General features: G+C 40.5%; 1 protein-coding gene across 2 annotated transcripts in view; it reads left to right on the top strand.

The window, feature by feature from the left end:
- The window catches only part of DPY19L3 (dpy-19 like C-mannosyltransferase 3), a 193,283-nt gene that overhangs the window by 96,546 nt on the left and 71,344 nt on the right, over nucleotides 1–25,393 (top strand). For both annotated transcript variants that reach the window (XM_053701707.1, XM_053701698.1), the window contains exons 5-10: nucleotides 6,872–6,993; nucleotides 7,600–7,745; nucleotides 8,493–8,616; nucleotides 10,039–10,173; nucleotides 10,759–10,890; nucleotides 24,923–25,024. In XM_053701707.1, coding sequence (XP_053557682.1) covers nucleotides 6,872–6,993; nucleotides 7,600–7,745; nucleotides 8,493–8,616; nucleotides 10,039–10,173; nucleotides 10,759–10,890; nucleotides 24,923–25,024 — 761 coding nt within the window. The remainder of the gene's footprint in view (nucleotides 1–6,871; nucleotides 6,994–7,599; nucleotides 7,746–8,492; nucleotides 8,617–10,038; nucleotides 10,174–10,758; nucleotides 10,891–24,922; nucleotides 25,025–25,393) is intronic.

The following is a 25,393-nucleotide window of genomic DNA, read 5'->3' as shown; positions in this document are numbered from 1 at the left end:
ATATGTATGTATATTTATATTATCTATATATGTATACATATGTATTTATATGTGTGTATAGATGTATTTACAGACATATAGTCACATATAAATACATATATATATATATATATATATATATATATGTATGTGTGTGTTCGCGTGCATGGGAGCCCTTAGAGGGACAGTAAAGTCATAATTCGATATTCATGATTTAGACAGAGCATACAATTTTAAACAACTTTCCATTTTACTTCTATTATTTAATTTGCTTCCTTCTCTTGTTATCCTTTTGCTGAAAGGTTTATCTAGGTACGCTCAGGAGCTGCAAAGAACCTAGGTTCTAGCTGCTGATTGGTGGCTGCATATATATATATTGGTCATTGGCTCACTCATGTGTTCAGTTAGAAACCAGTAGTGCATTGCTGCTCCTTCAATAAATCATACCAAGAGAATGAAGCAAATTTGATAATAGAAATTAATTGGAAAGTTGTTTAAAATTGTATGTTCTTCCTAAATCATGAAAGAAAATTTTTGGGTTTCATGTCCCTTTAAGTAGATGAGAACATGAAAAAACATATTTATGCAATATTAGTATTTGATATGGTTTTAACTATGTAATTACTGTAAATACCATAAACCAATAGGTTCTATGTATTTATAAATAGATATTCCCATATATATATATATATATATATATATATAGTACAAAAAAACATCATATATATACGTAGAAATATTTATTTATTAATAAATTGAACATATTCTTTTATGTGCAGAACATTAAAAATGTGAAATATTCATATTTTCATGTTGGGTTAGCACACATGAGAATATGCGATCAGGTTCTAAGGGGGAATACGTGATTGTGCATGCGATATTCTAACTGGCTTTTCCATCTTAATATGAGGAGAGTCCACGGCTTCATTCCTTGTGGGAATTCAGAACCTGGCCACCAGGAGGAGGCAAAGACACCCCAGCAAAGGCTTAAATACCTCCCCCACTTCCCTCATCCCCCAGTCATTCTTTGCCTTTCATCACAGGAGGTTGGCAGAGAAGTGTCAGAAGATACAGAGTAGTTCCTTATGAAGGGTAGTACGCTTCGGAATGGAACTGGAGTTTTAAGTAGTCTTGTCAGCCTCTCAGTGAGAGCATTGATGAAAGTTAGGGTCTGGAGATGCAGGGAGAGTCTTTCTGCGAACCCATCCAGACTCTTATTAACAGCTCCTTAAGCAATCCATGTTGACGAGTTTCACTGCCTGCTTCTATCACTCAAGTCCATGTCAGGAGTGATGCTACAAGACTGTCAAACTTGAGAGGCCGTGTTCCTGTTCCACGGCATAGATTCCGGTAAAATTGTTTCATTTAGTTATACACACATGATAACGCAAGAAGACAGGGTCACAGTGGGACTCCTTTATCTAAGTGGAATCAAGGGTTAATATCTCCAGAAGGGGATTATTGATATTATTTTTAATTTCATGTTTATTCGGTGACATGTATGAGATGAGGCTCAGGCGGATGTTGGAACATACAGGTTTTTACTTTCAGTTTGGTGCTGCACAGCTCGTGAGGCTTGGCGCTCTTTTAGTGGAGTGGTACAGGGGCAGTTCTGCATGGCGAACCACCTGACCGGGTGTGGTCACTGTTATTCTCTTCTTCCTGACCGTGCGGTTACTGGATACAAAGCGGTTTCTCTCTTGAGCCTGGGTCATAGGAGGTGGTGAGTGCCCCAGCCATTGGGGGTATAAAAGTGCCATTTATTTTTGTCCTTAGTCCTTTTTTGTAAGCGCAAGCTAAGGAGGACTCTGATACGTTAGAGGGTACTCCCTCTTTACCTAAAGCTAATGCCTGTCTATATTTTGAGGAGGCTACGGTATACCCGCCTGCTCAATTATGTTCCATTTGCCTTGATAAGGTAATCTTATCAAAGAAAACTAATATGTTTAGTACTACTGAGCCTTCGACCTCTGAGGGGTCTCCTTCCTGTGAGGTGCGTACCCTACACTCATCTCCTATTACACATGCAGCTTCCCATAGCACTCCTATTCTTTCATCGGGAGGGGACCTTTTACCGCCAGACATTACTGAACAGTTACAGACGGCAGTGTCTGCGGCCTTTAGTGCTTTACCTTGCACTGCTAAGCGCAAGCGAAAGGTTAAATATTTCCATCCTTCCCAGGGGTCATCTACTAGCTTATTCGAATTATCTGATACAAGATTATCCGATAATGAAGACGCCTCTGATACTTCAGAGGATGCTCTTTCTGGGTCTGAATCTGCTGCCTCTAAGCCTCCAGCTGTGGAGGAACCAGACTTTAGATTTAGGATTGAACACTTACGCTTTCTGCTAAAGGATGTGTTGGCTACTTTAGAGGTTCCAGAACCTAAATTACCTGAGGAACCTTGCGTTCCTAAATTAGATAAGGTCTACGAGGACAGGGTTGTACCACAGATCTTCCCGGTTCCCATAAAGATGGCGAACATTATTAAGAATGAATGGGAAAAACTTGGTTCTTCCTTTTCCCCTTCTTCTTGTTGTTCCTGGTTCCGGACTCTCAGTTAGAGTTGTGGGTTCCGTCCCCAAAGTAGACGTTGCTATCTAAACTACTATTCCACTTGAGGATAGTTTGTCGTTTATAGAGTCCATGGATAAGAAGCTGGAAACTCTATTATGAAAAATGTTTCGGCATACAGGATATTTGTTCCAACCGGCAGCGGCTGTTGCTGCAGTTGCGGGAGCGGCTACTTACTGGTGCGACTCCTTATCTGAGTTGATTGAGGTGGATTGTCCCCTCAACACGATCCAGGAAAGAATTAGGGCCTTAAGGGTAGCTAATTCTTTTATTTGTGATGCAAATATGCAAATTATTCGCCTTAACGCCAAGGGATTTTTCTGTGCTAGCCCGCAGGGCACTTTGGCTGAAGTCCTGGTCTGCAGACATGACTTCGAAGTCAAGACTTCTTTCCCTCCCATTCAAGGGAAAGATTCTTTTTGGTCAAGGCCTAGACTCTATCATATCCACAGTTACTGGAGGCAAAGGTGCATTTTTACCACAGGATAAGAAGAACAAGCCTAAGGGACAAGATCCTATTTTTCGCTCCTTTCGTTCGGATAAATCCCAATGTCAGCAGCCCTCTGCAAAGCCGGAGCAGGCCAAGGAAACTTGGAAGCCTCCTCAGTCCTAGAATAAATCCAAGCAGAATAAGAAGCCCGCTGAGTCAAAGTCGGCATAAAGGGGCGGCCTCCGATATGGCTTCGGATCTGGTAGGGGGCAGACTGTCACTCTTTTCAGAAGCTTGGTTTGGGGACGTATAAGACCCGTGGGTACTGGAGGTCATCGCTCAGGGATACAGAATAGGTTTCAAGTCTTATCCTCCCAGGGGCAGATTCCTCTTATCAAACCTGTCTTTAAGGCCAGAAAAGAAAGAGGCCTTTCTGGGGTGTGTGAGGGATCTCTCCGCTCTGTGGGTCATTGTACCGGTCCCTCCAGCAGAGAGGGGTCTGGGATACTATTCAAATCTTTTTGTGGTTCCACAGGAGGGCATTTTTTGCCCGATTCTGGACCTAAACTGCTTAAACAAATTCCTGTTTGTTCCCTCATTCAAGATGGAGACAATAAGGTCCATTCTTCCTTTAGTCCAGGAAGGACAATTTATGACCACAATAGACCTGAAGGATGCCTACCTTCACATCACTATACACAAACAACACTTCAAGTTCCTAAGATTTGCGTTTCTGGATCATCACTTCCAGTTTATTGCACTTCTGTTTGGTCTTGCTACTGCTCCAAGAGTTTTTACGAAGGTTCTAGGGGCTCTGCTCGCAGTGGCCAGAACCAGAGGAATGGAGTGGCGCCATACCTAGACGACATTTTGGTTCAAATGTCGTCTGGCGGAGGACCATTCAAAAGCACTTCTTTCTCTTCTTCGATCTAATGGATGGAAGATAAACGTACAAAAGAGTTATCTTATACCCAGTACCAGGGTAGACTCCAGGTCTATGAGGATATTTCTTACAGACCAGAGACGTCACAAACTAACTTCCAGTTGTCTTTCCCTCCAGACCTCCTTCAGGACATCTGTGGCTAGGTGTATGGAGGTAATTGGGCTCATGGTGTCCTGCATGGACATCGTCCCTTTTGCCAGATTCCACCTCAGACCTCTTCAGTTGTGCGTGCTGAGACAATAGAACGGCAATCATTCAGATCTGTCTCAACAGATTTCTCTGGACAGCCCATCGAGAAAATCCCTCTCTTGGTGACTTTGTCCAGATCATCTGTCCCAAGGGACGTACTTCTTGAGACCATCCTGGGAGATTGTGATTACGGACGCGAGTCTCTCAGGATGGGGTGCCGTTTGGGGTCAAGAGGAATCTCTACTCCCGATCAACATCTTGGAACTTTGAGCGATCTTCAATGCTCTGAAGGCTTGGCCCCTTCTGGGTTTGACACAGTTTATCAGATTCCAATAAGACAACATAACCTTGGTGGCTTAGATCAACCATCAGGGGGGAACGAGACGTTCCCTAGCAATGAGGGAAGTATCTCAGATTCTAGAGTGGGCGGAGGCTCACATCTGTTCGCTGTCAACGATCCACATTCCGGGTGTGGACAACTGAGAGGCGGATTTTCTCAGCAGACAATCCTTCCATCCGGGGGAATGGTCTATCCACCCGAAGTGTTTGCGGAGATATGCAACAGGTGGGGGATGCCACAGATAGATCTCATGGCGTCTCGTCTCAATACCAAGCTACCCAGATATGGGTAGAGGTCCAGGGATCCTTAGGCAGAGCTAATAGATGCATTAGCAGTGCCTTGGAGGTTCAGGCTAATCTACATTTTTCCGCCGTTACCATTCCTCGTGTAGTGCCCTGCATCAAGCAGGAGCAAGCTTCAGTAATACTGATTGCTCCATCGTGGCCTGTGAAGAATGTGGTTTGTGGATCTAGTGGGGATGTCATCTTCTCCTCCATGGAAGTTACCTTGTTGCAGGGATCTGCTGAAACAGGGTCCTTTTGTTCATCAAAATCTAGATTCTCTGAGGCTGACTGCATGGAGATTGAACGCTTAGTCCTAGCCAAGAGAGGTTTTTCTAAGAGAGTTATTGATACTCTCATTCAAGCACGTAAGCCAGTTACTCGTCGAATCTATCATAAGGTGTGGAGGACCTACTTATTCTGGTGTGAAGAGCGTGGATTTCCCTGGCATAAGGTCAGGGTTTTTCAGGATACCTTCCTTTTTCCAGGATGGTCTGGAGAAGGGCCTTTCGGCTAGCTCTCTTAAGGGACAGATTTCAGCCCTATCTGTTTTACTGCACAAGAAGCTTTCGGAGCTTCCAGACGTCCAGTCTTTTGTTCAGGCTCTGTCTAGAATTAGACCTGTGTTTCGACATAGCGCTCCTCCTTGGAGTTTAAATCTTGTTCTAAAGGTGTTGCAGAGGGCTCTCACCTTGATATTAAATTACTATCTTGGAAGGTTCTCTTTTTATTGGCTATTGCCTCGGCACGCAGAGTATCTTAGATGGCTGCCTTGCAATGTGGGCTCCCTTACCTAGTTTTCCATGCCAATAAGGCTGTCTCCTGTACTGGGTTAGGTTTTCTTCCTATGGTTGTTTCTGATTGCAACATAAATCAGGAGATTGTTGTTCCTTCCTTGTGTCCTAACCCTTCTTTTTCGTGGGAGTGGTTACTTCATAATTTGGATGTGGTTCAGGCTTTGAAGTTCCATCTTCAAGCCACTAAGGAGTTTAGACCGACTTCTTCCTTGTTTGTTGTCTATTCTGGGAAGCGTAAGGGTCAGAAAACCTCGTCCTTGTCTTTTTGGTTGAGGAACATTATTCGCTTAGCTTATGAAACAGCGGGACATAAGCCTCCTCAGAGGATTAAGGCTCATTCTACTAGAGCAGTGGGTTCCTCTTGGGCCTTCAAGAATGAGGCATTTATGGAGCAGATTTGTAAGGCGACTACCTGGTCCTCCTTACATACCTTTTCAAAATTTTACAAGTTTGACGTTTTTGCTTTTGCTGAAGCATCTTTTGGGAGAAAGGTTTTGCAGGCTGTGGTGCCCTCAGAAAAATAGGGTCTGCCTCTCTTTTTACCCTCCCGTTTTCATTCAGTGTCATCTAGAGCTTGGGTATATGCTTCCCACAAGTAAGGAATTAAGACGTGGACTCTCCTCATATTAAGATGGAAAACATAAATTATGCTTACCAGATAATTTCCTTTCCATCATTATGAGGAAAGTCCACGGCCCCCGCACTTTTTCTCCGTCGGGTGGACCGAAATTTTTTTGTTTATTCTTCTGACACCATTTATACTCTATTTCTCCTACTGTTCCTTGTTCCCTCAGCAGAATGACTGGGGGATGAGAGAAGTGGGGGAGGTATTTAAGCCTTTGGCTGGGGTGTCTTTGCCTCCTCCTGATGGCCAGGTTCTGAATTCCCACAAGTAAGTAATGAAGTCGTGGACTCTCCTCATAAAGATGGTAAGGAAATTATCTGGTAAGTATAATTTTTGTTTTTGCGCTCATCGGGTTAACGTTCGAGTGAAAACACTTTACTTTCAACTCATAATACAAGCACAACCCGACATGCACGAAAAAACTTCTAGTGCAATTAATGCTCGAGCGGGAGCGTTAATTAGCGATCTACTTGTAATCTGGCCATGTGTGTTTGTTTTTTAGGATATTTAAGTATTTATGCAATCTAAAAATCTAAAATTATTTTCTAAAACTACCGGTCTTCCTAAAATAACAAGGTATGGTCTTTGCAAATAATTCACAGAAAATGATGTGTGTTTGCAATTATTATGAAGATGGTTAAAAAAACAAACTAAAAATAACACTGGCATGTGTATTGACTCGGCACCGATGCAGTTTCTTTTTTCCTTTAGGCATTACCGAATTGATATATGACAATAAGACAGAATCCATGAGAACAATTAATATTCTTGAACGAATGAATGTGTACCAAGAAGTGTTCCTTGCTGTACTGTACAGGGTCCTGCCTTTTTGGGTAAGCTTCTTGAACTACTCAATTTCAACAATAATACACACACCTCAGCTAAGTTATAATTTTTAATAAACATTATTGTCAATAATATGGCAATGTATAAACAAATATCACACATTAAAGTGATTAACCCTTTCATGTCGGGTCTAATCTGTCTACATCGGAACAACGTTTAATGATGGGATCGGGTTAGATGGGCCTCCCTATGACGCTAGGCACTCCCTCCAGACCGCAATCCCATTCTGGAAGCGCCGTTGGTTCCATGCTGTCCTAACAGCGCTAAAGCCCAGCACAGTTAAGATGACATGGAATGTCCTAATGTTGTGAAGGGGTTAAACAGAACCTGTCCTGTCCTTTACATAGGGTTAATTAGCAACCATTTTTTAACCTCTTTTATTTAATACATTTCTTATTACAAATTAATGGGGGCCAATCTTTTCCTCTATTTGAAACACTTTGTTGTAGCCCTCCTCCTTTTTGAAATAAAAGCTATGTTTGCTGTGAAGCGCTAGGGACATTTATTTTGCTCTTTGCAGATCAATTGAAACTTCAGCTCCTACATAAAAAAAATAAACATTAATAATAATGTCACACATTTTTTTTCCCCAGAATAATTTGGAGCCTGTGTACTTCTACATTTACACTCTGTTTGGACTTCAGACAATGTATGTAAGTTCTTTGTTCCTCACCAGCTGGTTACTTAGTGGAACATGGTTCTCTGGATTATTGGCAGCGTTATGGTACATTGTTAATAGGTAAGTTTTTATTTGATTGCAGTTTTACTGTTTTTTGTTTATTTATCTAATCATCTATACTGAGGACAATTAGGACCTGCTATAAATGAGTCTCTAAAGTGTGCAATCTATGACTGTGTTGAATATAGCTGTGTTAAGTCTGAAATATGCATTTACAGTTCTTGTAAGAACTGGAAAGCCCACAGTTTTCAGGGGACAAAATAATTCATGTATATTGCAAAGGTACATAAACTGTGTATTACAATCTAAAAGTGTTTAATGTCAGATTAAAAAGACAAACTTGTAACCAGTATGTATGGCTTGTACAAAGTGCAATAAAAAAAGACTCCTCTATGCATGTGCTTGGCCAATCTTGGAGTCAACAAAGGCACTGTATAGTCACACACCCTACCCAAGCTTGCGGGTCAATCGGGCATGTGCACAAGAGTGTATAAACCACTTAATAGCCACGCTTGGGGTTGGGTTATTTTAATGGTGCCAATCTCCTTATTAAGCTGAAGGAGTCTTTTTAAATAATTTATTGTGCTGAGTGCATTGTAATTGTTTGTACAGCTGTACAGCCCCAATATTCAAATGCCTTTTATGTCCTTTTAAACATGAAACTTTGAAGACAAGTGTTATTTTGTTATTCCTCGATATGCAACATGTGTATTTTTAAACCTTTACTGATTTACTATTTAAACGAAATTATTTTGTAAGTGTGTATTTCCCTAACTGTTTGTTATCTAATGTTTTTATTTTGTACAGAATTGATACTACTAGAGTAGAGTTTACCATCCCTCTAAGAGAAAATTGGGCACTACCGTTTTTTTCTATCCAAATAGCTGGAATTACATATCTCCTCAGATCGGAATTAACAGCTTTAAGAGAAGTGAGTGTTGAAAATATATTAAGAAATTATGCAAGTTGTCAATGTAGAACATCTCTAAGATTAAAGTGAGCAAGTTTAGTTCTATAACCATACATAGCATTGCAGGTATTATTGGTACCTGATTTATCAAACTGTTTCTTACACCTCTTTATAACATTTATAGTCGCTGGTCAAGAATGCCTTTTTTGGTCATTTTTTTTGTCAGTATATTTCAAGGTTCACTTACAAACCATTGTTCAAATGTATATGACATTGTCTATCTATAAAAAAAAAACTTGAATTTATGGAGGAAAAAAAAGTGAGTATTAACTGCGAAAACTCAGTTTCTTGTCCAAAATAAAAAAAAATGATGAATGAAACCACTATTGATTTAGGGGAACAAATATTATTAGATATTGCGATCTTCACTTTATCTTCACTTTAATTTTAATCCAATGCATTCTGGGGATTCAGAAAAACAATTAGTAGCCTTAATATATATAAACATTTGTTTCCAGTTTGGAAAACAAATAAAGACAAGTTCATTTGCACTAAAATTGCACTACTTAATTAGCTAGCATCCATTGTGATTATTTTTGAAACTCTACAATTTACCAGTGCAACAAATAAAGGGGTCTTTCATGCTGAAAGTTCCTTTATTTGTCTGTAGTGTATGCTGCGCTGAGCACCTCAGGACGCCCACAGCACAACACTATTTTTCAGTGAGGTGATCTTAGCCAATAGCATGCTAGCTATCCTGCATAATGCCAGTTGGGCCACACGGCTATTGGCAAAGAAGTTGAAGCACCATCTCATTGAAAAAATAGCGTTCTGCTGCGGGCGGCCTCAGGCACTCAGTGCAGCATACGTTACAGGCAAATAAAGGAACTTTCAGCATGAAGTATTTTATACTACACGACTGAAAGTCCCCTTTATTTGTTGCACTGGTAAATTCTATAGTTTCAAAAACCCTAGTAATTACCATCACTTTAAGGGGTTAAGGTTTATCTGCAGCTATGTCTAAAATGATGTATTGGAGTAACTCCCATTTGATATAGCAGGGCTGCCCAAATTGACCCTTAAAACTAATATAAATATATATACATATATATATATATATATATATATATATATATATATATATATTCGGTAGATCTATTCGGTAGTGTAGAGACCCTCCTCTCCCTCCTCTCCCTCCTCCTCCTCTCCCTCCTCCCGCAATGGGCCTCCCACACGCCTCCTTCCATCCCTGGCACTGGCACCAGCTCACCAGTACAGACAGTAATACACTACAGACAGTGACACATTGGGTTAATAATACCAGGGATACATATACAAGTTTGTGTGTAGACAAGACATGGATTAACTATAGCATAATGCAACTGCTAAATTGGATATTATATTGATCCTTCTGTTTACACACTGTCCGTTTTGCTTTTACAGAAAATGACCATGTTTTTAGTGTTTATTTCAACATTTATCTTCAGTCTTACCTGGCAGTTCAACCAATTTGTTCTGCTAATCCAAGCTCTAGTGTTGTTTGTCCTGGACTGCGTGGACTTGATTCCTACGGCTAAGGTACGTTTGGACAATGAACAAGGATAGGGCAGGGAGTGCTATTAGCAGGCTCATTGCACTTATATTACAAGTGGTGGTATAGTGTGTGCTCAAGTACATTCCAAAATACAGTTATAAAATTTGGGCTTTTTAATACCTGAAGTAAACAATTATTATTAATTGTATAGAACAGCACTATACAAAGGCCTCCACTACTAGTTTACCTTCAGCTTAGTGCTCAAATTAATTTTACTGAGTTCCCCCGTATAAGTTTATTTGAGGGATTTAGCGCACCTGCACTATCCGACATACAAATGTTTGCACACTCTAGACTATCACTTGAGCGATAAAAGGAAACTTTGGACTTGTTATATAAGAGTAAAAATAACTCAATAGCCATGATATTTTTGTGAAAAGCACTGTACTAATGGCTTTATAAAAGATCATGTTTCAGGAATCACTCCCTTAACATATCACCTAGTTGTATATCTTTACTAGTAGATGTGTATCATTCATCAGTGAATATACTACAAATAATTATAAATAAAAAGGCAAAAAGTAGTACAAATACAAAAAAATTAAATTAAATTCTCTTGTTTGCTGTAGGTGACAAGGCTGTACCTGATGCAAGTTATCTGTCTCCTCATGGTGTGTGTGTTGCAGTTTTTTAACTCCATGATTCTGGGTTCATTACTACTGAGTTTTGTTCTGGCAGTTATTATAGTCAGATGCTTACAGGTAAGTAGTTATATTCAAATGTAACTAGTAACAGCATCTTTGTCTTTAAAGGGACCCTCAAGTCAAAATTACATTTTCATTATTCAGATAGAGCATGCAATTTTAAACAACTTTGTAATTTACTTCCATTAACAAAATGTGCACAGTCTTTTCTTCATAAATGGAAAGAGTCCACAGATGCATTCATTACTTTTCGGAAATTCAGAACCTGGCCACCAGGAGGAGGAAAAAACACCCCAGCCAAAGGCTTAAATACCCCTCCCACTTCCCTCATCCCCCAGTCATTCTTTGCATTTTGTCCCAGGAGGTTGGCAGAGAAGTGTCAGAAGTTTTCGATAGTCTCTTATGGAGGGTAGTACTCTTCGGCATGGGACTGGAGTTTTAAGTATTCCTGTCAGCCTCTCAGTGAGAGCATGGGTGAAAGTCCGGAGATGCAGGGAGAGTCTTTCTGTGAAACCATCCCAACTCATATTAACAGCTCCACAAGCAATCAGTGTTGACGAGTTTCGCTGCCTGCTTTTTTCTCTCAAGTCCATTGCAGAAACGACGCTATCTGTCACACTTGAAGGGTCGTGTTCCTGTTCCACGGCGTAGATTCCAGTAAGATCATTTCATTTTACTTTCATCATGGATGTATTTTAATTACAACTGTTTATCCGAGAGGGGCTACAATCTTTCTGGGATAACTTTAACGTAGGGTCTCAGTGAGGCTCCTTTTTATATCTAGGAATCAAGGGTTAATATCTCCTGAGGGGGGTTTATAATTATGTTTGTTATGGGATTTTGTCTGCTACTATGTAGTGTTGCTTCAGCTCATGGCTATTTTGGAACATAACAGCCTATGTCTAGTGACACGGCCTTTAAGGTCGGGCGTGCTTTTGCATGGACTGCACAGTTTACCTTGTGACTCCATTTCCGCATTCTTGACCTTGTGGCGATGCAGAAATCCTGGTCCGCTGGTGTCTGGTTCTCAGGAGGTGGTGAGTGCTCCAGCCATTGGGGGTGTAAGGTGCCGTTTAGATTTTTCTTATTGGTCCATTTTTTTTCAGTGTCCCAGTTATGGAGGATTCTGATTTTTTGGAGACGGATGTCTCTGATTCAGACTCTACTTCTTGCGAAGAATATGAATTGGCCCGGGTGATACATGCCCATCATTTATGTTCCGATGGCCGTTTTAGAGTACTCTGTTCCTCGGGATCGAGGAATCGGGTGCCCACTGAGCCATCTGCCTCTGGGGATTCTATTTCCCACAAGACAAGTTCCCTACCACCAACTCTTACTATGCATGCAGGTAACGCAATCGCTACTTATCCTTCTATGGAGTGTGGCCTGTTCCCACCGGAGGTTGCGACACGGTTCCGCCTGGCCATATCTTTTGCGCTGGCGCATCTGCACCTTCCAGGAGTGTGCTTACGATATTGTCCGTGTTCCATTAACCGGGGCTCATCAGGCGTGTGATCGCCTGGTCCAGTTCAGCCCTCTGAGGGAGCGACTGCCCCTGAAGCCTCAGGGGGCCAACCTTCAGGGCCGGTGTTTTCTTTTGTTCCGTCTGATATATATTGTGGTGTGAGGTTCCCTTTGGGAACTTTCTTCTCTTGAATTGATACTCGAGATTTTATGGTCGCATTGTTCACAAAAGTCTGTCCTCCATCTCGGGGGAGACTCTATGTGGCCTTGACAGTGCTGGAGCCCTTGGTTTCAGACTGGTCCTGACTGGGTACAAATCCTTCTGTCTTTGAGGCCTAGTTCAGACACGTGGCGCCTTTTTATGTCCGTTTGGTCCGGTGAGGGCGCCTAGTGATCACAATATGATTTGTGTTGTTTACTTGTTTAATTTACAAGCTTCAACTAGCATCCTGAGAGGACTTGAGGGTCTGTGGTTGCTTAGGGGCATGGGGGATTGGTTCAGTCCTCATTTGGCCTAACAATCTAGTGGGCTGGGACTCTGTTGAGATCTGCAGCAACAGCAGTCGTTGGAGGCTTGGAGGATTTAGGTCCTTCATACCACCGTTCTTACGGTTTTGCCTTTCATGGTTTCTTTGGAAGTGTCCTTTTAGGACTTGTTCCTTTTAGGAGGTTCTCTTCCTTTGGGTTGAGACTTTCTGGACTTCATCCGGTTTTTCTGGCGGCTTTTGCAGCCTAATTAGGAAGTGAAGGCCGTAAGGCTCTGTCTTCCTTCGGGAGTAGTCGTCTCTATATCAGGGGCGATAGGAGGTGTTATCTCTCTTTCCAAGCTTTTTGCTAAGGGGATGTTTTTCTGCCTGGGTTCAGGATGCCTTCCATTCTTCTCCATTGGGTGTGGTCCTCTGGAACGTTAATCTGAAAGGATTATGGAGACTAGCCTTTCTACTGTCTTTCGGGTGACTCTGTTCTCTTTCTCATTTCCCATAGTGTTGCCATTGGGGCCTTTGGGCTCTAGAGAAATTGCGGGAATTTGTCGCAGTCTAGCACCTTGTTGGGGGGGGGGGGTGTTGACCTCCGGCTAACGGTGTTCTCTTCCCTTTGGGCTGGGAATTATGAGTGAGTCCTGTACCCGTTCTCTGGGTTTCCTGGTTCGCACCCCCTGTGAGGTCTGATTGCTTTAGATGGGGTATCTTGTGTTCCCTGGGGGGTGTCATTTGTTCTAGGACGATTCTGGGTCCCGGGTCCAGGGTTCTTGTCTTGGATCCTTCTTGGATGTCTGGAGACTTATTATCCTGTGGACTGGTTTGGGACGACCCAGTTTTTTCAGGGACCCTATGTTGCAACATAGGGGCTAGCTCATTGGGTTTGCAAGCAGGAAGGCCAGAGTTCACATCCACCTTTGGGTACTGGTTATAAACTTTAAGGCCTGACTTGTCCTTCGGACAGAGTGTGCTCCTTTTCATGGGGAGTTCTTTCTCTGTTGGGTCAACAGTGGTGTCTGGATGATTTTTTCATTTGGTCCGTGTTTTGATTATACTACGGCTTCATGTCTTGTGGACATGTACGCTGTTATTCTCTGTGCCCTTCCTTTTTGAGGCGATAGTTTGTCTTCCTTATAAGCTGAGGTTTCCTCTCTCTGGAGGGTCTTTGTCCTGCCCTGTGTGTAGGAGGGTGGATCAGGTGGCTTATTTCTGAAAGGGGCAGCATCTGCTGCTCTGTTGACTCTGTTCCACCTGTTGGAATTTGATCTCTCTACGTAGAGACTGTCTAAGAGAGCTGTGACAGGTCTTCCTACGGATCTATTACACTTTTCTCTGTTCCAGGTCCTAGGGGGTTCTCCTTGGTAGTACCTTATTTTGGAGGAGCGGATTGGGTTGGCACCCGAGCTCTGTTAGGGTGGGTGAGTCCCCCCTTTTTCTTAATCCATTCCCTGGGGGCTTGTGGTTGGGGTTTTTCTGTCCCCCCTGTCTATCAGACATGTCTGTCGCTTGGGCTGGGTGTGGACGCAGGATCTGAGATATGTTGCTCTGCTAAATTCGTCCTCGGGGCATTCGAGATACGGTAAGCCTCTTGAGGTTTCTCCTTTCTCCATGTTCAAGATTTGTGGGAAGGACTGACGGCTCTTAGATAGCCTGCAACGTTTTTCGCTGGTTAGTGGATACTTAGTAATCTGAAGGATCCTATCTTCACCTGCTTTCTGCTTGCCCTGCAAGTATTTAAGTTTCAGAGTCATTTTTAGATGACTGCAGCGTGCAGTGTTTTTGCTTCAGGTGTTGTTTGTCAGACCTATCTGAGCTTGCTGCTCGAGGTTTTGTTTCTGAATATTTCGGTATTCTGAGCTACCTTTTTGCGACTTGGGGACCTTCATCTTTCACGGTTGCACTGTGTTAGGGGAAGATCCTCTTTGTTTAAGACTCCTGGCATTATTCCGTGGTTTCTGTTTTTATGGGGTCTGGGCGTTGCCTCCCCTTGTTTCTATGAGACTGGTGGGTCTCGGTTGGTCTGGATTTCCTTATGCTACCTTGACAGCTAGCTCGGCATACTAATGCACTGTGGCTACTCTGCACTGTACCAAACCGAGGGTTGCAAGTTCGATCCCCGGTGAGTTCTACTCAGCCTTCCTCCTTTTGAGGTTGATAAGATGAGCGTACATTCATGTTTTCTCCGTGTTTTTTCTTCTTTGTGGAAGACTATGGTAGCTTGTTACCTTTCTTTAGTAAGGGCTGTGTTGTTTGTAGACCTACTGCTGGGCGTCTAGTTCCTGCGGTCTCTAGCAAGCCTTTTGGACTATCTGCGGTCAGTGTCCTTGGGCCTTTTCCTTTTTTTCAAAGTTGTTCTCGGCTTCGGACGAAGCAGGATTTTGTTGGGTAGGAGTTTTCAGGCCTCGTGCCCTCAGGTTGGGCCGCCTCTTGTACCCTCCCGTTTTTGCATTCAGTGTCCTCTATAGCTTGGGTATTGTTTTACAAAAAGTAATGAATGCAGCTGTGGACTCTTTCCATTTATGAAGAAAAACATAAATTATGCTTACCTGGTCATTTTCTTCAGATGGAAAGAGTCCACAGCTCCCCACCCGTATTTTCTGTGGGGCGTCTGTTTGTTTTTTGTTCTTCTGGCACCTTTTCACCCTGATATTTTTTCTACTGTTCCTTGTTCATCTGCAGAATGACTGGGGGATGAGGGAAGTGGGAGGGGTATTTAAGCCTTTGGCTGGGGTGTCTTTGCCTCCTCCTGGTGGCCAGGTTCTAAATTTCCCAAAAATAATGAATGCAGTTGTGGACTCTTTCCATCTGAAGAAAAGAAAATGATCAGGTAAGCATAATTTATGTTTTCAGACTAAGTGCTATTGCATTGTCTTGTTATCTTGCATTTGTTGATTAAAGGGACACTGAACACAAATTTCTTATTTCATGATTCAGATAGAGCATGATATTTTAAGCAACTTTCTAATTTACTACTTTTATCAATTTTTCTTCGTTCTCTTGCTATCTTTATTTTAAAAGCAGGAATGTAAATCTTAGCAGCCAGCCCATTTTAGGTTCAGCGCCATGGATAGTGCTTGCTTATTGGAGGCTTACATTTACCCACCAATAAGCAAGCATAACCCAGGTTCTCAAACAAAAATGGGCTGGCTCCTATGCATTACATTCCTGCTTTCTAAAAAAAGATAGCAAGAGAACGAAGACAAATTGATAATAGGAATAAATTAGAAAGTTTCTTAAAATTGCATGCTCTTTCTGAACCATGAAAAAAACAATTTGGGTTTAGTGTCCCTTTAAGCAAATCTACAGTATTGACTGGTCCTTTAAGGAGACGTGCTTTCCTTGAAACATTGTACATTGCACTTTAATCACTAACTTCTTTTTTATCACACATTCCTAAAAGCTATTTTAAAGTATTCCAAATAAAAAAAATACTTTAGCCCTTAGGTGCTAAGGATTGTTTTCCTTTTATCCTCAACACACTCTAGATGTGTTGGAATCCCCTGTAACCTATTGTGTATTCCTTTCATTAGAATGGATTTGCTGATCACATGTAATCAGATAATGTTACAGTAGATGTTAAAGGGACATAATACTCATATGCTAAATCCCTTGAAACTGATGCAGTATAACTTTAAAAAGCTAACAGGAAAATATCACCTGAGCATTTCTATGTAAAAAAGAAGACATTTTACCTCACAATTTCCTCAGCTCAGCAGAGTTCTGTGTAAAACAATATACTTCAGCTGTTGCTCAGCTACAGGTAAAAAAAGAAAAGAAATGAACAGCAGCCAATCAGCATCAACAGTGCTGAGGTCATGAACTATTTTACTGTGATCTCATGAGATTTGACTTAACTCTCATTAGATTTCATAGTAAACTTCCTTAAACTGAATAGGGAAATAAGATGAGTGTGCACGTAAGCTAACTTCCTTAGCTGTCCTGGGACAGACATACTGATTTGCTGCTTAGAAGTCCTTTACAATGGGATGTGGCTACTGAGGAATTTTTGAGGTAAAATATCTTTCTTTTTTACATAGAGATGTTCAGGTGATATTTTCCAGTGAGCTTTTTACAGCTATGCTGCATCACTTTCAATTGTTTCAACATTTGGGTATCATGGCCCTTTAAGTAAGTATTCACAACTTTTTATACTAGAATGATAATCCCATTCTAAAAGAGCATATGTATTTCACCCCATGTCATTTTTGGCCCTTTGTCTAAAACTATGTTCTGCCAAGTTATGGATGAGGTGTTAAGGTATAGAACCTAAAATATGTAACTCAGTTGCATATGATAATTAAAAGCCATACCCTTTAAATGAATTGTGTTTTCTGTTTAAACACACTGTGTACTGTAAAATTAATTTCCCCTTAATGAGTTTCCAGTGACTTATACCAGCTACAAAGTATAACAGAGGTCGACAAATCTGTTTTAAATTTAGGAGCCAGTAAGAATATTTAGGAGCCAGACAATGGTATTTGTATATAGACCTATGGAGAATAACCCTAAAAGGTAGATTAAAGATTTGGTTAAGCACTTTTACCACCTTAGAAACTTGTTTGTGGTGAAAATTAAACATTTAAATTTTAATCTCCAGGCGATTCTGTGGATCTTAGTCAATTGACTATACAGGAGGTGTCTCCTGTTTATTTTGACCTGAAAGGTATCAATGCTTTCTGTAAGCAATTCGTATTCTGGGAGTATAGAACAGTAAGCGAGATTCCTTGGTCGCCAGTCCGTACTCCCGGGAGAGTGGTCTTTATGTTTGAGTTCACCCAGTTGGTTTCTAGATGGGGTCGCTCAGAAACATATCTGCTGGCCTCTCACCTAAAACCTCAAGCTTCAGGCTGATTATGCCAGTATCAGGGATTTAAAAGCAGATGATTGATGCTTTAGTGCATACATTTTTTTTTCTTTCTAGCATCCTATTTCATCCATTTGTTGTTCTTCCAAGAATTATAGTTCAAATCAAGTAGAACTCTACTTTAGTCCTTCTAATAGTTCTTGCTTGGCCATGCTGATCCTAGCATGAAGACTTGATTCAAATGTCACTCTCTTCTTGTTTTTTTTTTTACTCCGTGCCAGGACCCATTGTTCAGAGTCCGCTATATAATACTCATCTTAAATCTCAGAATTGATGACATGGAGTTTAAATTAAGCAATTTGTTAAATTATTTATTATTCTTTGCACTCATTTTTTTTTCTTTTCTTCATGTTACATTTAGGGGCATATTTATCAAGCTCTGTATGGAGCTTGATGCCCTGTGTTTCTGGCGAGCCTTCAGGCTCGCCGGAAACACAAGTTATGAAGCAGAGGTCTAAAGACTGCTCTGAGGCGGCGGACAGACATCGCCAGAAATCAACCCGATCGAATACGATCGGGTTGATTGATACCCCCTGCTAGCGGACGATTGCCCGCGAATCTGCAGGGGGCGGCATTGCACCAGCAGTTCACAAGAACTACTGGTGCAATGATAAATGCCAACAGCGTGTGCTTCAGCATTTATTGATGTGCAGCGGACATGATCTGCAATATCGGATCATGTCCGCTCGTGCAATGATGATTCGGCCCCTGAGTGTTAATCAGTATAATTTGGGCTAATAATATCTATACTAAATGGGCAATTCCTCTCTCTTTTTTGACATAGGACCATAGATACAACATTGTAGTATCATTTATCATTCTAACTATATAGGAATATATGTATTAAATTAATATGTTAAAGGGACAGTCTACTCCAGAATTTATATTGTTTAAAAATATAGATAATCCCTTTATTACCCATTCACCAGTTTTGTATAACCAACACGGTTATATTAATATAATTTTTACCTCATTGATTACCTTGTATCTAAGCCTCTGCAGACTGCCCCCTTATTTCAGACTCATAAATATACCCTCATATCTTTGGACATACTTATAATGTCATAATGAATGTAAATGTTAAAAGGTACAGTCTAGTCAAAATTAAACTTTCATGATTCAGATAGGGCATACAATTTTAAACAACTTTCCAATTTACTTTCATCATCAAATTTTCTTTGTTCTCTTGGTATTCTTTACTGAAAGCTAAACCTAAGTTGGCTCATATGCTAATTTCTAAGCCCTTGAATGCCGCCTCTTATCTCAATGTTATCTATATAGCACACATCAACTAGCGTTTTCTATCTGTAAAAACCTATCAAAATGCACTGAGATAAGAGGCGGCATTCAAGGGCATAGAAATTAGCATATGAGCCAACTTAGGTTTAGCTTTCAATAAAGAATACCAAGAGGACAAAACAAATATGTCCACAGATATGAGGGGATATTTGTAATTATGCTATTTTACTTGAATCTTTATTAGAAATCATACTATATAGAGGAATTCAATTGCTGGAAACTTCAGTACCATAGTTTGCCACCCACTAACAGGCAGGGTAGCTGTGATACAGAACAGATTCTATTCACTGGTTGCAGTAGAAGGATGTGTTCCAGGTAAAAAAGGAGCAGCCGCACTTTATCCCTTGAAAAAGCAGAGTTATGGCAAAACATAAGGGAGGGTTAGGGTTTGTGGTAACCTTATAGTGTTTTTATAAGTGAAACAGTCGAAGGTCTGTTCCTACCAGGACACACTGCTATTTTCAGAGGTATAGCCATTTTAGCTTGTATTAGCACAGGGTACTTTAGCAAACGCCAGAGTCCTTTATATGATTATAATAAAAGTACATAATGGCTTGGAAGCATGTTGGTAGAAATATATGAAGGGCAGCAAATAGTATATTTAATTTAAAGGAACAGTAAAGTCAAAATTAAATGTTCATATTTCAGATAAAGCATGCAATTTTTAACAACTTTCCCAATTACTTCTATTATCAAATTTGCTTTTTTTCTCTTGGCATTCTTTGTTGAAGAATAAATCTAGGTATCTTGATATAAATGTGCACGTGTCTATAGCAGTCTATGGCAGAGTGTTTCTAACTATGTATAACATGGCTATTAACAATGTTGCACTGCTGCCAGGTGGCTAAAAACACATGACTGCTCCTGAGATTACTCTTCAACAAAGGTTACAAGAAAACTAAGCAAAATGGATAATAGAAGTAAATTGGAAAGTTGTTTAAAATGTTGTGCTCTATCCAATTAATTTAAATTTTATTTTGACTTTACTGTTCCTTTTAAAATGAAACTTTATTTTTTCAGATAGAGAATGCAATTTTAAACAACTTTCCAATTTACTTCTATTATATCAAATGTTCTTTGTTCTTTTGATATCTTTGTTGAAGAGTAAATCTTGGGAGCCTGAAGGAGCTCAGGAGTGTGCACGTATCTTTAGCAGTCTATGGCCTAGATTTAGAGTTGGGCGGTAGCCGTCAAAACCAGGGTTAGAGGCTCCTAACGCTGGTTTTTACCGCCCTCTGGTATTTGGAGCCAGTCATTAAAGGGTCTAACGCTCACTTTCCAGCCGCGACTTTTCCATACCGCAGATCCCCTTACGTCAATTGCGTATCCTATCTTTTCAATGGGATCTTTCTAACGCCGGTATTTAGAGTCGTGTCTGAAGTGAGCGTTAGAATTCTAACGACAAAACTCCAGCCGCAGAAAAAAGTCAGTAGTTAAGAGCTTTCTGGGCTAACGCCGGTTTATAAAGCTCTTAACTACTGTGCTCTAAAGTACACTAACACCCATAACCTACCTATGTACCCCTAAACCGAGGTCCCCCCACATCGCCGCCACTCTATTAAATTTTTTTATCCCCTAATCTGCCAACCGCACGCCGCTGCCACCTACATTATCCCTATGAACCCCTAATCTGCTGCCCCTAACACCGCCGACCCCTATATTATATTTATTAACCCCTAATCTGCCACCCCTGCTATCGCTGACCCCTGCATATTATTATTAACCCCTAATCTGCCGCTCCGTACACCGCTGCCACCTACATTATAGCTATGTACCCCTAATCTGCTGCGCCTAACACCGCCGACCCCTATATTATATTTATTAACCCCTAATCTGCCCCCCTCACTGTCGCCTCCACCTGCCTACACTTATTAACCCCTAATCTGCCGAGCGGACCGCACCGCTACTATAATAAAGTTATTAACCCCTAATCCGCCTCACTCCCGCCTCAATAACCCTATAATAAATAGTATTAACCCCTAATCTGCCCTCCCTAACATCGCCGACACCTAACTTCAAGTATTAAGCCCTAATCTGCCGATCGGAGCTCACTGCTACTCTAATACATTTTTTAACCCCTAAAGCTAAGTCTAACCCTAACCCTAACACCCCTCTAAGTTAAATATAATTTTATTCTAACAAAATAAATTAACTCTTATTAAATAAATTATTCCTATTTAAAGCTAAATACTTACCTGTAAAATAAACCCTAATATAGCTACAATATAAATTATAATTATATTGTAGCTATTTTAGGATTAATATTTATTTTACAGGCAACTTTGTATTTATTTTAACCAGGTACAATAGCTATTAAATAGTTAATAACTATTTAATAGCTAAAATAGTTAAAATAATTACAAAATTACATGTAAAATAAATCCTAACCTAAGTTACAATTAAACCTAACACTACACTATCAATAAATTAATTAAATAAAATACCTACAATTATCTACAATTAAACCTAACACTACACTATCAATAAATTAATTAAATACAATACCTACAAATAAATACAATTAAATAAGCTAACTAAAGTACAAAAAATAAAAAAGAACTAAGTTACAAAAAATAAAAAAATATTTACAAACATTAGAAAAATATTACAACAATTTTAAACTAATTACACCTACTCTAAGCCCCCTAATAAAATAACAAAGACCCCCAAAATAAAAAAATGCCCTACCCTATTCTAAAATAAAAAAGTTCAAAGCTCTTTTACCTTACCAGCCCTGAAAAGGGCCCTTTGCGGGGCATGCCCCAAAGAATTCAGCTCTTTTGCCTGTAAAAAAAACACATACAATACCCCCCCCCAACATTACAACCCACCACCCACATACCCCTAATCTAACCCAAACCCCCCTTAAATAAACCTAACACTAAGCCCCTGAAGATCTCCCTACCTTGTCTTCACCTCACCGGGTCCCGATCTGTCCAGAAGAGGGTCCGAAGTCTTGATCCAAGCCCAAGCGGGGGGCTGAAGAGTGACGTCCATCCTCGGGCTGAAGTCTGGATCCAAGCGGCGGCTGAAGAACTCCATCATCGGGCTGAAGTCGGAAGTCCATCATGGGGATGAAGTCTTCTATCAAGCCGCATCTTCAATCTTCTTTCTTCCGGAGCGGAGCCATCTTCTTCCAAGCCGACGCGGAACATCCTCTTCAACCGACGCCTACTCGCCGAATGACGGTTCCTTTAAATGACGTCATCCAAGATGGAGTCCCTCGAATTCCGATTGGCTGATAGGATTCTATCAGCCAATCGGAATTAAGGTAGGAATATTCTGATTGGCTGATGGAATCAGCCAATCAGATTCAAGTTCAATCCGATTCAAGTTCAATTCTATTGGCTGTTCCGATCAGCCAATAGAATGCGAGCTCAATCTGATTGGCTGATTGGATCAGCCAATCGGATTGAACTTGAATCTGATTGGCTGATTCCATCAGCCAATCAGAATATTCCTACCTTAATTCCGATTGGCTGATAGAATCCTATCAGCCAATCGGAATTCGAGGGACGTCATCTTGGATGACGTCATTTAAAGGAACCGTCATTCGGCTAGTAGGCGTCGGTTGAAGAGGATGTTCCGCGTCGGCTTGGAAGAAGATGGCTCCGCTCCGCTCCGGAAGAAAGAAGATTGAAGATGTGGCTTGCTAGAAGACTTCATCCCGATGATGGACTTCCGACTTCAGCCCGATGATGGAGAACTTCAGCCGCCGCTTGGATCCAGACTTCAGCCCGAGGATGGACGTCACTCTTCAGCCCCCAGCTTGGGCTTGGATCAAGACTTCGGACCCTCTTCTGGACAGATCGGGACCCGGTGAGGTGAAGACAAGGTAGGGAGATCTTCAGGGGCTTAGTGTTAGGTTTATTTAAGGGGGGTTTGGGTTAGATTAGGGGTATGTGGGTGGTGGGTTGTAATGTTGGGGGGGGGTATTGTATGTGTTTTTTTTCCATGCAAAAGAGCTGAATTCTTTGGGGCATGCCCCGCAAAGGGCCATTTTCAGGGCTGGTAAGGTAAAAGAGCTTTGAACTTTTTTAATTTAGAATAGGGTAGGGCATTTTTTTATTTGGGGGGGCTTTGTTATTTTATTAGGGGGCTTAGAGTAGGTGTAATTAGTTTAAAATTGTTGTAATATTTTTCTAATGTTTGTAAATATTTTTTTATTTTTTGTAACTTAGTTCTTTTTTATTTTTTGTATTTTAGTTAGTTTATTTAATTGTATTTATTTGTAGGTATTGTATTTAATTAATTTATTGATAGTGTAGTGTTAGGTTTAATTGTAGATAATTGTAGGTATTGTATTTAATTAATTTATTGATAGTGTAGTGTTAGGTTTAATTGTAACTTAGGTTAGGATTTATTTTACAGGTAATTTTGTAATTATTTTAACTATTTTAGCTATTAAATAGTTCTTAACTATTTAATAGCTATTGTACCTGGTTAAAATAAATACAAAGTTGCCTGTAAAATAAATATTAATCCTAAAATAGCTATAATATAATTATAATTTATATTGTAGGTATATTAGGGTTTATTTTACAGGTAAGTATTTAGCTTTAAATAGGAATAATTTATTTAATAAGAGTTAATTTATTTCGTTAGATAAAAATTATATTTAACTTAGGGGGGTGTTAGTGTTAGGGTTAGACTTAGCTTTAGGGGTTAATCCATTTATTACAGTAGCGGCGAGATTTGATCGGCAGATTAGGGGTTAATAATTGAAGTTAGGTGTCGGCGATGTTAAAGAGGGCAGATTAGGGGTTAATACTATTTATTATAGGGTTATTGAGGCGGGAGTGAGGCGGATTAGGGGTTAATAACTTTATTATAGTAGCGGTGCGGTCCGCTCGGCAGATTAGGGGTTAATAAGTGTAGGCAGGTGGAGGCGACGTTGTGGGGGGCAGATTAGGGGTTAATAAATATAATATAGGGGTCGGCGGTGTTAGGGGCAGCAGATTAGGGGTACATAGGGATAATGTAGGTAGCGGCGGTTTACGGAGCGGCAGATTAGGGGTTAAAAAAAATATGCAGGGGTCAGCGATAGCGGGGGCGGCAGATTAGGGGTTAATAAGTGTAAGGCTAGGGGTGTTTAGACTCGGGGTACATGTTAGAGTGTTAGGTGCAGACGTAGGAAGTGTTTCCCCATAGAAAACAATGGGGCTGCGTTAGGAGCTGAACGCTGCTTTTTTGCAGGTGTTAGGTTTTTTTTCAGCTCAAACTGCCCCATTGTTTTCTATGGGGATATCGTGCACGAGCACGTTTTTGAAGCTGGCCGCGTCCGTAAGCACCGCTGGTATCTAGAGTTGCAGTGGCGTTAAATTATGCTCTACGTTCCCTTTTTGGAGCCTAACGCCTTGAAAACCCAGCCATTCTGTGAACTCTAAATACCAGCGGTATTTAAAAGGTGCAGGGGAAAAAAAGCACGTGTAGCTAACACACCCCTTTGGCCGCAGAACTCTAAATCTAGGCGTATGTCAGCAGTGTTTGCAACTATGTATAGCATTACTATAAACAATGTTGTTAACACAGCTGCCAGATGGCTAAAGACGTGCAGGGTACTGAGCTCACCCACGGTTATTCTTTAAGAAAGGATACCAAGAGAAATTAGGAAAAATGATAATAGAAGTAAAGTAGAAAGTTGTTTAAATAACTTCATGATCTTTACAATCAATTTAAGTTGAATTTTGACTTTACTGTCCCTTTAATGTATTTTGGATTCTTCTGCTTTCATTCTATTTATGTTTGTCCATTAATCTGTTTCAGTGTCTTTTAATGTTTTTAATGTTCATGTGCTATTTATTGCGTACCAGATAAGTAAAGTGCATTACAATTGCTATTTTATTTCTGTTCTGTTCATGTCATTAATATTTCTCCTACAAAGATGAACTTCCAATGGTAAAAACAGTAGAAGAGAATAACTGGTTCATGGATGTACAATTTGTAATAACAAACTCACTTTTTTATTTTTTTGCCTTACCAGAAAAACCTTAAAAGTGGAGGTCTTATTAAAAGAGTCTGGAGTCTCGTTGTTCATGTCTTTTCCGTTCTCTGTCTCACTGTGCTGATAAATAAGTCTATTAAGGTACGTCAAATCCTTGTTTTATTGTTTACAAGGTTTTTATGAGTACACCTTTAACCAGTATTTTGCAACTCCATTCCTCAAAGCACACTAATAGGCCGAGTTTATGTACAAGTGAAATAATCAGCTGATCAGTAACCATGGTTACTAACCTGCTGTCACCCATCAGCTGATTATTTTACCTGTGCTCTATTCAGATATCATGAATATCTGGACAGTTGGTGTGCCTTGAGGAATGGAGAGGGAAAAACATTGTCTTAAATCAGGGATTATAATTGGGTCACCTATTGCTGCGTGTAATATAGGAGTGTTAGGTCTGGAGTCTTAACTTCCACTTTAAAATAGAAAGTTTTAAATTCAATCTTAAGAAAA

This window comes from Bombina bombina, chromosome 1, assembly GCF_027579735.1.
Source record: "Bombina bombina isolate aBomBom1 chromosome 1, aBomBom1.pri, whole genome shotgun sequence".
Lineage (NCBI taxonomy): Eukaryota > Metazoa > Chordata > Amphibia > Anura > Bombinatoridae > Bombina > Bombina bombina.
Note: the sequence above shows the minus strand (reverse complement) of the source record. Positions and strands in the feature narration are given on the sequence as shown.